The sequence below is a fragment of the Dromiciops gliroides genome, chromosome 2, assembly GCF_019393635.1.
Source record: "Dromiciops gliroides isolate mDroGli1 chromosome 2, mDroGli1.pri, whole genome shotgun sequence".
Lineage (NCBI taxonomy): Eukaryota > Metazoa > Chordata > Mammalia > Microbiotheria > Microbiotheriidae > Dromiciops > Dromiciops gliroides.
In genome coordinates, this window is record NC_057862.1 from 345,476,859 (window position 1) to 345,489,148 (window position 12,290).

The 12,290-nt window shown below is 42.6% G+C and overlaps 1 protein-coding gene across 1 annotated transcript in view; it reads right to left on the reverse strand.

Moving 5' to 3' along the window:
• The window catches only part of STK10 (serine/threonine kinase 10), a 137,299-nt gene that overhangs the window by 66,623 nt on the left and 58,386 nt on the right, over positions 1–12,290 (reverse strand). Inside the window, exon 4 of the mRNA XM_043990207.1 lies at positions 10,734–10,883. Within this exon, the coding sequence (XP_043846142.1) occupies positions 10,734–10,883 (150 nt within the window). The remainder of the gene's footprint in view (positions 1–10,733; positions 10,884–12,290) is intronic.

The following is a 12,290-nucleotide window of genomic DNA, read 5'->3' on the forward strand; positions in this document are numbered from 1 at the left end:
AAACATATGTAAAGCAATGTGCAAATTTAAGAGCTCTGTGAAAAGGTCAATTGCTATTATCATCATTATGATTATTATCCTTTAAAATAACATTTGATCAGGATACCCCAGAGAGTTTATTGAGAATAGCATGTGGGGGCAGCTAGGTGGCACAGTGGATAAAGCACCAGCTCTAGATTCAGGAGGACCTGAGTTCAAATCTAGCCTCAGACACTTGACAGTTTCTAGCTGTGTGACCCTGGGCAAGTCACTTAACCCTCATTGCTCCGCAAAAACAAAACAAAACAAAACAAAAAAAAACCCTAAAACTAAAAAACTAAAAAAGAGATAGCATGTTATTCTCAGAAATACTGCAAGACTCTCTGGTAGATATTGCCAACAGAGCAGCTAAAGAAAAGGGGAAACCTGCCTTGGATTTCCCTGTCTGAGATGTGGGAAAAAAACTGGATAGACACACACACATGCACATGCACACGCACACATCCACACATACACCCCATCTTTCGCAAGGCCAGTATGCTTATCCAAGCCTCCCCAGAGAGTGGTTCCTCCCAGGAACCTTCCCCTCCCTGGCAGCTGGGTGGCTAAAGCTTCTTCCCTTCACACTCACTGGGACAACTCGTGGCCGTGAAGCAAGGGCAGAGTATCTCCCTGGGGACCAAATGACATCCACTGCCCCAGGGAGTAAGAGTGAGTGAGTGGAAATGAGGGAGCCAGGATGAAGGTGTGGTCTCAGACAGCACACCCCAGGCCCTCTGGCTTCCTAGGTCTTAGCTGCCTAGTACTCACCAAAGGATTCAGGAAGGCAAAGTTTTCATAATGAGATCTGTCACTCAAAATATGGGATCTCTGGGCTCCATACAAGTTAGCTACCAAGGGAAATTTTGCAGAATTTTTTTTTAATATTCACAGAATCCTGGGATGACAGAGCTGGAGGACACTTAGGGTGAATGTATCACCCCATTATTAGGCCTAAGAAGAGAGGTGGATCATAGCATCACAGCTGTAGAGGTAGAAGAGACTTTAAAGAACATCAAGGTCAACCCCTTCATTTTACAGACAAGGAAACTGAGGCCCACAGAGTTGTTATGTGTCCAAGATCATGGCAGAGCTGGGATTAGAAGCTAGGGCTCCTGAATGTCAGTTCAGTCCTATTCCCACTACATCATGTTGTTTCATAGCACTCAGGGGTAGAGGGAGAGAAGTCATACCCTAGGTCAGCCCCTCACACCTGTCTCCCTTATTTCTTATTTTATTTCACTCCTTTCCAATCATCCATGTGTCCCCCTTTCTCCTCCATTATATAATAGTAGAGCAATGCTTTGATTTGTAGAATTACATTGTTAGTTACAGAATCTAAGATATTAACAGCCACCTTGGTCCATCCCTTGTCTGTCTAGGATTAACCTCTACAACATCTCAATAAGTGATCACCCAAACCTCACTGGAATAGCTATCATTTCTCTTGTTTTGGATTTAATACTTCTCAATGCATCTTGGGATCACATTAATTTTTTTGGCTGCACCGCTGATTGACATTGAGCTAAGATCCACTAAGATCCAATGACCTTTTCCTATTGGAACTATTGTTTAACAATGCCTCCCCCATGATAGACATGAACAGGTTTGGGTTGGTTTGTTTGTTTGTTTTAAATCCAAGTCAATGACTTCAAATTTATCTCTGTTAAATCTCATCTTATTAGATTCAGTTCATTGATCTAGCCCATTTAGATCTTTTTAATATCCTGATTCAGTCATCCAACACATTAGCTATCCCCCCGGCTTTGAATCATTTGCAGATTTAATAAGTATGTCATTCATACCTTCAGTCAAGTCGTTCATTAAATGTTTAATAATATAGGGACAGCGCAGGGGGAAAGACTGACCCCTGGGACACTGTACTAGAGATATCAGCCATCTTTGCTGGCTGACATCAAATCTTTAATGATTGCTCTTTGGGTCTAGTCATGTAACCAGTTCTAAATCTACCTAACTATACCATCATTCAATGCTCACTTCCCCATCTTGTACACATGGATAGTATGAAAGACAGAGCTGGAAGGGCTCTTAGATGCCACAGGATCAGAGATTTAGAGTTTGGAGAAATCTTGGATGCCATCCGGTCCCACCTCCTCATTTTACAGATGAGGAAACTGAGGCCTCGAGAGATTGAGTAAGTTGCTTAAGACCACACAGGTAAATAAGCATCAGAGCTGGCAACTGAGCCCAAGTCCCCTGACTCTGAATCTATAATGTTTTCCCCAGTATCACAATCCCTCCCTTCTTTTTTGAGGGGTTTGTTTTGGTTTGGGGTTTTTTGTTTGTTTGTTTGTTTTTTGGTGAGGCAATTGGGGTTAAGTTACTTGCCCAGGGTCACACAGCTAGTAGGTGTTAAGTGTATGAGGCCAGATTTGAACTCAGGTCCTCCTGACTCCAGGGTCGGTGCTCTATCCACTGGACCACCTAGCTGCCCCTAAAATTCCATCTTCAATAGAAAGCCTTTCCCAACCTCTCTTAATTCCAGTGCCTCCACTCTGTACACTGCACCACCTAGCTGCCCCAGTTTGGGGGTTTTTTAGAGGCAATTGGGATTAGTTGACTTGCCCAGCGTCAGTCTAGCTATCTCAGGCCAGATTTGAACTCGGGTTCTGCTGACCCCTGGGCCAATGCTTTATCCATTGTGCCATCTACCTGCCCCTACTCCCTCCCTTTGTGAAATGTTGAAAGCTGCATATAGTATGTTGACAACATTTCCCTGATTGACCTAACCGAAATACCTCAATTAGAAATATTATAGCCTGAGGTGTTCTGTTAGTAAGAAATCACAAAAACAGATTTTAAAAATATATTTGGGGAGCAGCTAGGTGGCACAGTGGATAAAGCACCGGCCCTGGATTCAGGAGTACCTGAGTTCAAATCTGGCCTTAGACACTTGATACTTACTAGCTGTGTGACCCTGGGCAAGTCACTTAACCCTCGTTGCCCTGCGAACAAAACAAAACAAAACAATATATACATATATATGTAATATATATTTGACCAAACACTAATACTGCCTGTCTGATTTTGTAAAAACGAATCACTTTTCTATAATCCTAGCAGTGGGCACCCAAAAAAGCCAGTTGTACATGTGCTTGAGACAGCTGCACTATAGCTGTATCACCCCAGTGGAACTCCATCCAGCCCCAGCCCTTGTGATCCCTTCTTCACTATGGGGTCAACTACACCAGCGTGTAAGTTAAGCATGAGCAGCTGGCCATGAGTAGGGCTGCCCTGCTCCTGCCTAGAACTGGGGAGTGCTCTCACATTACCAGGCAAGACCCAGAGGACTTCCTCTACCTGATTACAACAGCCACCTTAGCTCACCTTCTTTGGGCTTATGAAGTATGAAGCTACCCTCTGGTGTCCTTGGTAATCTCTCTCTAATTAACTTCTAAATCTTCCATGATTAAGGCGACTAAAGGCACACAAAGCCTCTTGGTCTGTGCTTCTCAATTCTAATGTTTTTTTTTCCCCTTCATCTTTCCTAACCCATTGTTTCTCTCTATCTCTTCCATCATCTCCCCCATCTCCTATACTAACTGAAAATAATTCTAGTCTTTCTTTTCCCTTTTCCACCTCCACATTTTAGTATTATACTACTAGGCTATAAGCTTCTTCTTGTTGTTTTGTTGTTGTTGTTGTTGTTTTTGGGGTTTTTTGGTGAGGCAATTGGGGTTAAGTGATTTGCCCAGGGTCACACAGCTAGTAAGTGTTAAGTATCTGAGGCTGGATTTGAACTCGGGTCCTCCTGACTCCAGGGCTGGTGCTCTATCCACTATGCCACCTAGCTGTCCCTATAAGCTTCTTCTTGGAGGGCAGGTAGGTGGTACATTGGGTAGAGTACCAGGCCTGGAGTCAGGAAGACACCTCTTCCTGAGTTCAAATCTGGCCTCAGATACTTACTAGCTGTGTAACCCTGGGCAAGTTACTTTAACCCTGTTTGCCTCAGTTTCTTTATCTGTAAAAATGAGCTGGAAAAGGAAATGGCAAACCACTCCAGTATCTTTATCAAGAAAATACCAAATAGGATCACAATGAGTCAGACACAACTGAAACGACTCAGCCAAAACAACAAAAATAAGCTTCTTGGTAGAAAGAACCAGGTCTCATTTATTCTTTGTTTGTTTGTTTGTTTGTGGAGCAATGGGGGTTAAGTGACTTGCCCAGAGTCACACAGCTAGTAAGTGTCAAGTCTCATTTATTCTTGTATCTTCCCAGTATTAATAAAGGTTTGTTGAATGAATGAATGAATGAGGGAGGGAAGGAAGAGAGAAAAAAGAAAAAGATGGTAGGAAGGTGTGATGAAAAGAGTACTAGATGATGAAGTCAGAAAACTTGAGTAAGAAATCCTCCCTCTGCTACTTACTATTCACATGACCTCAGGTTACTCACTTAACATGGCTGGTCTTCAGTTTTCTCATAAATAAAGTGAGGAAATTAAATTACTTGACTTCTAAGGTCTCTTCCAGTTTTACATCCTATCAGCCTCTGAACAAACAAATAGCTCATAAAGCTCAGGAATCAGCAATGCAGAATCTTAAGCTCAAGAAGGGGGCATTCAAGTACATTTAATAGAGTTTTCTGAAAAGGTTAAGGAAGAGCAGCTTCAGATTTTATCCTTGGGAAACCTCACTACTTTCACTTCTCCATTCAAAAAAGCTGGTAGAGCCTAGGAGAAATTAAGTTTCCTGAGGGCAAGGATTATTTTTTTTTTTGTCTTTATAGCCCCAGTACCTAGTATAGTGCATGGAACATAGAAGAAGCTTAACAAATGCTTGCTGATCAACAAATATACACATTCCTAAAATCTACTGGGCTACATGGCACAGTGGTTTGAGCAGAGTCTGGAAGACTCACTTTCCTGAGTTCAAATCTGGCCTCAATTACTTCCTAGCTGTGTGACTCTGGGCAGTCACTTAACCCTGTTTGCTTCAGTTTCTTCATCTGTAAAATGATGGCAAACTACGATCGTATCTTTGCTGAGAAAAATCCAAGTGGGGTCATGAAGAGTTGGACAAGACTGAACATCAATAAAGTATCCGCCAGCCAGATACAACAAAGCATAGATAGGGTGAGAAGTAGCCGTAATACTGAAACCCTAGAGAATCCTGGGAGATGTAGGAAATGGAAGCTTTGGAGGACAAGAGAAATCTAATACTATAGTTGCTCCTGTGAAATTGTCTGTGAGCTACAGGGGCCCAGCAACACATTGGAAGAGGTGGCCATGTTCTTTCAATCTCTGTAAGCCATAGAGTGGACAGTCCAGTACCTTTCGCCCCCAGCTGGACCCCAGAAGAAGGGGCTGTTCCCTCTCAATTTGTATCAGAGGTATAGACAAACTACCTCCTCCAAGAGTTGGAGCTCTTTCTTCATTTCACAACCATACAATGAATCACAAGGGACGTTGAAGTGCCCAGGCAGAGATAGCATTCAGCACAAGGAAGAGGTCAGACATTTCATTCTTGACTACTGACTCTCCACAAAAGATACTTTAGAATCAGAGAAGGCCTTTACAGCAAGGGTACTCACATTAGCACATGCTTGCTGCCAAGGTCACATTAATTATTCCCCAATAACCTGACCCACTTACTGGCCTCTGCAGGAGGGTGGGGAAATGCTTGGGAAGACAATTTTGCTGAAGCAATTTCTTGCCGAGTGTGCGAGTTGTTCAGGGATGTACAAGGAACCCCCTGGGGCCCCACAGGCTGTCTCAGGAAGGCAGGAAGAGCCAGACATCCAATCTCCTGTGTCCCCTTGGCTGCCAAGACCAGGCTACAGATTACAGATGTCAACAGTAAAGAGGATTTTCCAAAACAGAACAACAACCCTACTCCCATGGGTATCCCCATACCAGGTCTCAGGGAACACAAGGGTGATTATGTAAATATACACACACTCAACTTTCAGTGAACTTTTCTTCCTCCTTAGTTGGTTTCCTGGTTTTCTTAACTGAATACACCCAAGTAATTTAAAAACCTATTCAATCTCATCCCTCTTACATATTCTTATATTCCTTAAGATTAAAACAAATGGGGGTCTTATTTTCCCTTAAGTCTAAATCTCTTAAGTTCCTATTAAGCATGGCAGCTTTGCTTCATTTCTGCATAATTGGCAATGTAATGTACAGGATGAGGCTCCAGAAAGAGAGGAAAAAAGACAGCTTCAGAGATCTGTAGGCATGACTTAAACTCAGCATCCACCCACATGTAATCAAAATCTCAGGTCCCATCTCCATTTCAATACCACACTGATATCTCTGGTTTCTGGGCTTCCATTGCTCTTATAGACTAGCCATTATGGCCCTTAAATCACACTACCCAATTACGATTCAATTCAGCAAAGTATTTGTTAAGGACCTACCGTGTGTGAATTATTGTGCTAGGTGCTGTGATACAAAGATAAGAGAAAAAAGCTGTCCCTGAGCTTTTACTAGAGAGTACTATTTCCTGAACACATGCATTCGCTAACTAGGCTGTAAACTCATTGGAAGCGGACCAATCATACATTTCTCTTGTATCCTGCAAGGTGCTTTGTTTTGGCTAGGTTGATAATACTGTTTGTTGTTGCCTCTTGGAGGCAAACAGTAAGCTGAAGACTCATCCATTGTCTACAGTTCCAGTTGGTGTTCAGGACGGTGAGATAAAAGGGTGGTGCAAAAAGAGACAGGACAGGATGCTAAATATTTTACAGTGTTGCTTTTAGTGAACAGAACCAAACACTACCTTCATGGGCTGTTCCATCTTACAAAATCCATCTCAAATCCTGTTTTCTCTAAATGTGATATCTCTTCCAGAATCTTTTGCACTCAGTGTCAGTTCTACTCATTTGGCCTTTCTCATATACCATTTTGTACTTAATAATCTTTCCAAATGCATGTTTTTTCTCCCCAAAACATATTTGGTTTTTGACAGACATAGGCAGAGGATAGAATCCATGGTAAATCAGGATCCATAATACCCAGAATTTAAATCAAGGGTCAGGCCAAGAACAACGGGCAGCTGCGTAGTGGGCCTGAATAGATTGATATGTTTTCCTAAAATGAAGTACTCAGGAAAAATTACATGAAAGACAAATATGAGAGACACTGAGAGACGGGGCTGCTCATATAGTTACTGCAAGACATAGTCCATGTGAACCACTGATATCCAGGAAATGTCAAGACATCCAAAGGAAATCCCTCAGCTTGTTGAGTGGATCATCTGTGTGAGACTTCTAGGAGGAGATGGACAAGAGTGACATGGAATAAGAAAGCCTTCAAGAGGGGCAGCTAGATGGTGCAGTGGATAGAGCACTGGCCTTGGAGTCAGGAGTACCTGAGTTCAAATCCAGCCTCAGACACTTAACACATACTAGCTGTGTGACCCTGGGCAAATCACTTAACCCCAATTGCCTCACTAAAAAAAAAAAAGAAAGCCTTCAAGAGTTGATATACATGTCTCTAGATGGGAGAGTCACATTGATGAAAACACAGATTCATCAAAGTCTTTAAAATAATAAAAAGGGAGGGGGCAGCTAGGTGGCACAGTGGATAAAGCTCCAGCCTTGAATTCAGGAGGACCTGAGTTCAAATCCGGATTCAGACACTTGGCACTTACTAGCTGTGTGACCCTGGGCAAGTCACTTAACCCTCATTGCCATGCTAAATAAACAAACAAACGAATGAATGAATAAGTAAATAGAAAAATGTAAACTGCTTGAGGGCAGGAGCTTTTTCATTTTTGCCTGTGTATTCCTAGTGCTTGGCATATAGTAGGTACTTAATCAATGCTTATTGAAGACAATAAGAAACTCATAATTGAGTTTTGCTGTTGTTCCTCCTCCCTAGGATATGGTATAATTGTCCTTTATTGATCCACTTCCCAGAACTGTTAGCCATACTCTGCTGCGCCCTGATCCACATAGCTGCCCATTCCTACTCTGTTCTGCTCCCACACAACTTTCTTCTGTCCTGGTGAAGTCCTAACAAACTCAAATTATGCTTTGACCCCTCTGCAAGTCCAGCCCTAGGATAGTGCTTCTTCCCATCAGGCCTACAGTCCTCATCCTACTTCAGTCCCAAATCACATTCTGATCTTCATGCACCTGAGTTCAAGGGAGTCACTATTTCTTATTTCTGCTCCTACCATTGCATGGCTCCACATTTTCCTGGCTACAGGATCATGAGATCATGGAAGTAGACCCAGAAGAGGATTAAGCTTCACACCATCTCTCCCATCTATTTCCTCTTCTCTACTCACACAACCATGCCCCCAGTTCAAGGTCTTAGCATTTCTTGCTTGGACTTTAAAAATAGCCTCCTAATGGGTTCCCTGTCTCAAGTCCCTCCCCTCCCCCGTTCGACCCCACCAACTTTCCAATTTGTGATGCCAAAAGCACAGGTCTAACCACATCCCTCTCCTCCTCAACAGGGTAGCTCCAATACGATAAAATACAAATTCTTCTGACTGGCATTTAAAGCCCATCACAATCTGGTTCTGGCCCATTTTTCTGGGCTTATCATCCATTACTCCCCTTCACATACTTGGCATTCCAACCAAGGTGACCTACTTACCATTCCTCATACACAACGATTCATATTCCATATCTATGCCTTTGCCCAGGCAGTCTTCCTCCATGCCTGGAATGCCCCCCCCCTCCCCTGGCATTCAGCATCTCAGACTTTCTTCAAAGGTCAGTTCAGGTGTTAGGTCCTCCTTCAGGAAGATTTTCTGAGCTTCAGAAGATCTCCCCACTACCTCTCCCCACCTCCCACACCCAGAAAAAAAAAAATCACTTGCTATTCTTTTCTATTGGTATACACATGTTGTTTCCACCAAACAACAGAAGCACCTTGAGGGCAGGGACTGTTTATGGTTTGGTTTGGTTTTTTAATCTAAGCACTTGGAAAAGTGGTGCTTAATAAGTTACTGTTTATTGATCTAAATAAAGGGACAGCTAGGTGGCACAGCAGAGACAGGAATGGGCCTGGAGTGAGGAAGATCTGAGTTCAAATCCCATCACAGGCATTAGCTGAGTCTGCCTCAGTTTGCTCATTTGCAAAATGGGGATCATAATAACCTTCCCTCTCAGGGTTGCTGTGAGAATAAAATGAGATAATATTATATATTATAATAAAATATATAATATAATAAAGCACATAGCTTGGTAACTGACACATAGTATGTGCTATATAAATGTTGGCTCTTATTATCATGATTATACAACCATCTAATTTTACAAATGAAAAAAATTTGGAAACGCAGTAAAGTGATCTGACCAAGTTCACACCACTACAGAGAGAATTCAAGCCTATGCCCTTTGACCTCAAATCCAGCATGCTCTCTATGGTGCCATGCTGGTCCTTGGTCAGGATGGGTTGCCAAATTCTGGCCCCTATAAAACCCTTTAGTTCAATAAGCAGGTCCAGTGACCAATATCAGTAAATCTTCTGCTCAAAAATCAAACAAGTGATCGGGTCAGTCTTGTTTTCAGCTGTTGATATTTTTCTTCAGACCCATGTGATTATGCAGAGAAACCGTTTCAGGCAATCAACAAATATTGACTGTGGGCCTGCTGTGTGCTGAGCACTCTGGGGATGGATGCAAAGAAGTAGAAATTAAAAATACCATCTCTGTCCTCCTCTGGAGCTTAGAGTCTATAGTATGGGAGATAGGATACATAAATAGAAGTGTGTGTGTGTGTGTGTGTGTGTGTGTGTGTGTGTGTGTGTGTGTGTAACAAGGTATCGTATTAGCACTGAATGCCAATAAATAGCATACTATGGATTTTCAGCAATGTGGACAGGAGCAATTAGAGCAGTTGCATAAATGATGTGTGTGACATCACCAGGGCTCTGATGAATGGGTGCTAACAGCAATAATTATGCCTTTCATATTTTAGCTTACAAATAACTTTAAGCATAGATTGCCTTATTTAAACTTCATAACAATCCTATGAGTAGGTAAGGCAGGAATCATCATGTTGATTTTTTAGATGAGGAAACAGGAGTTTAATCACTTGCTAAGCTCACAAAGCTAGTAAGTAAGGGGGAAAAACTCAGATCCAGATCCTGGGATCATAGATCTAGGGCTGGAAGGGACTTCAAGGGCCATCTAGTCCAACTTTGACTCAAATCCTCCCACTCCTGCTCCCCGCCCAGCTATTAATTAATCTGTAAAAGTCATCTTGAAAAAGGGAATGGCAAACCACTCTAGTATCTTTGCCAAAAAAACCCACAAAGAGTAAGACATGACTGAATGATTTAACAACAACAAAAAGATGGTTTTGTAGATTATGAAAATGAAGCCAAACGAGGTTACATGACATGTGCAAGGTCACACAATTTGTGAGCATAATAGATGGGATTTGAACCCAGACCCTCTGACTCAGGAGCCAGTGTTCTCTCCATTGAATCACAAAGCCAGTACCCTTTAGCACCTACCATTGGAGAAGAACATTCCAAGGTGAGGTAAATGGGATGAATAGGAGCACGAGGTGAAAACTGTGTAAGGTATTTGGGGAAAAATGAAGAAAGCAACCTGGCTGGGGAAGGACGTTTGTGAAAGGGTAGTGATAAGGATGAAAGGATAGGTTGGAGCCTTGAGGTTTATTTCCAAAGATAGGAAAGTAACTCAGTCAAATGCCATGAAGCCAATTTGGATGACCCATAGCTGCTTACATGTTTTGCCTCCCACCTAATGCAAACCCCTTACCAAGCTTGATGTCTCCATCCAAGGTCATCAACACATTGCCAGCCTTCAGGTCACGGTGGATGATCTTCTTACTATGGAGGTAGGCAAGGGCTTCTAGCATCTGACGGCAGATGACTTGAATCTGAGGCTCTGTGAGCCCTCTGTCCAACTCTGAGGGCAAACATCAGCAGAGAAAGGATTAGGCAGCCTTAAATGAGCCAGCAGTTGTTTGGATCTTTGGATACCCTGAGCAGTTGGACCTTCCCTCTAACCAAGTGAGACACCTATCCAGACACCTGAAGGCATTTTCCATCTTTGTCAAGGGGTAGACTCTGTCTCTGAACTGACAAATGGTTCTATGGTTGCACCTAACCCCTCATTCTGGCTCTGGCAAGGACACCAAGGTCACATACACAATGATTACATGAAGATAAATGGAGATTTTAAAAAGAAAGAGAGAGGGGCAGCTAGGTGGCGCAGTGGATACAGCACCGGCCCTGGAGTCAGGAGTACCTGAGTTCAAATCCGGCCTCAGACACTTAACACTTACTAGCTGTGTGACCTTGGGCAAGTCACTTAACCCCAATTGCCTCACTAAAAAAAAAAGAGAGAGAGAGAATATGTATAATTACAATGAGCAACCTTAGCCCAAGAGAATAAATGAGAAAATGAACCTCCCTCTCCTCTTTGTAGAAGTGAGAGACTATGGGTGTGGAAGATTGCATATATTTTCAGTTCTTTGGGCTTGCTAAACTGTATTGGGTTGTTTCCTTTCTAGTCTTTGTTGCAAATGAAGGCTCTCTTGATAAGGGAGGGGAAAGGTATATATCTGGAAATGAACGTTATGTGAAAATAAAAGACATCAAATTTTCTTGAAAAAGAAAAAAAGACAAACACACTGACATATACATTGTGGGAGGACATAGCTAGTCCAGTCATCATTGTGATCATCATTTTGCTACCTAAAAAGAGCTTTGTTGAAAAGAACTAATTTGGGCAGCTAGGTGGCGCAGTGGATAGAGCACTGGCCCTGGAGTCAGGAGTACCTGAGTTCAAATCCAGCCTCAGACACTTAACACTTACTAGCTGTGTGACCCTGGGCAAGTCACTTAACCCCAATTGCCTCACTGGAAAAAAAAGCTAATTTAGAGTTGGAAGGGACCTCAGAGGTCACCCCTAAGGTTTAACTAGAATTCAACCCTCACGCCCATTTTACAGATGAGGAAACAGGCCCAGAGATGTTCAGTGACTTGTTCAAAGACATATAGTAGGACCTGGCAAATCTAAGTTTTCAACCCAGGTCCTTGGACTTCAAATCCAATGCTCTCTATTGTATCATGCAGGCTCTCGCCTACCTCATATCTCATCAGTTTCCTTCTCTTACCTCTGACCTTTTCAGGATAGGTTGCTTTATGTTCCAACTTCTATATGAAACATGTTTATAAATCTCTTTCTCCCTTCTAAGTCCTGACTCCTCATGCTAAATCAGCACCACTCTCTCCTTCCTGCCAAACCCTAAGGTGTACACGACATACCCCGTCCAAGTCTGGGAAACAATGCTTCCCCAGGCGGCAAACT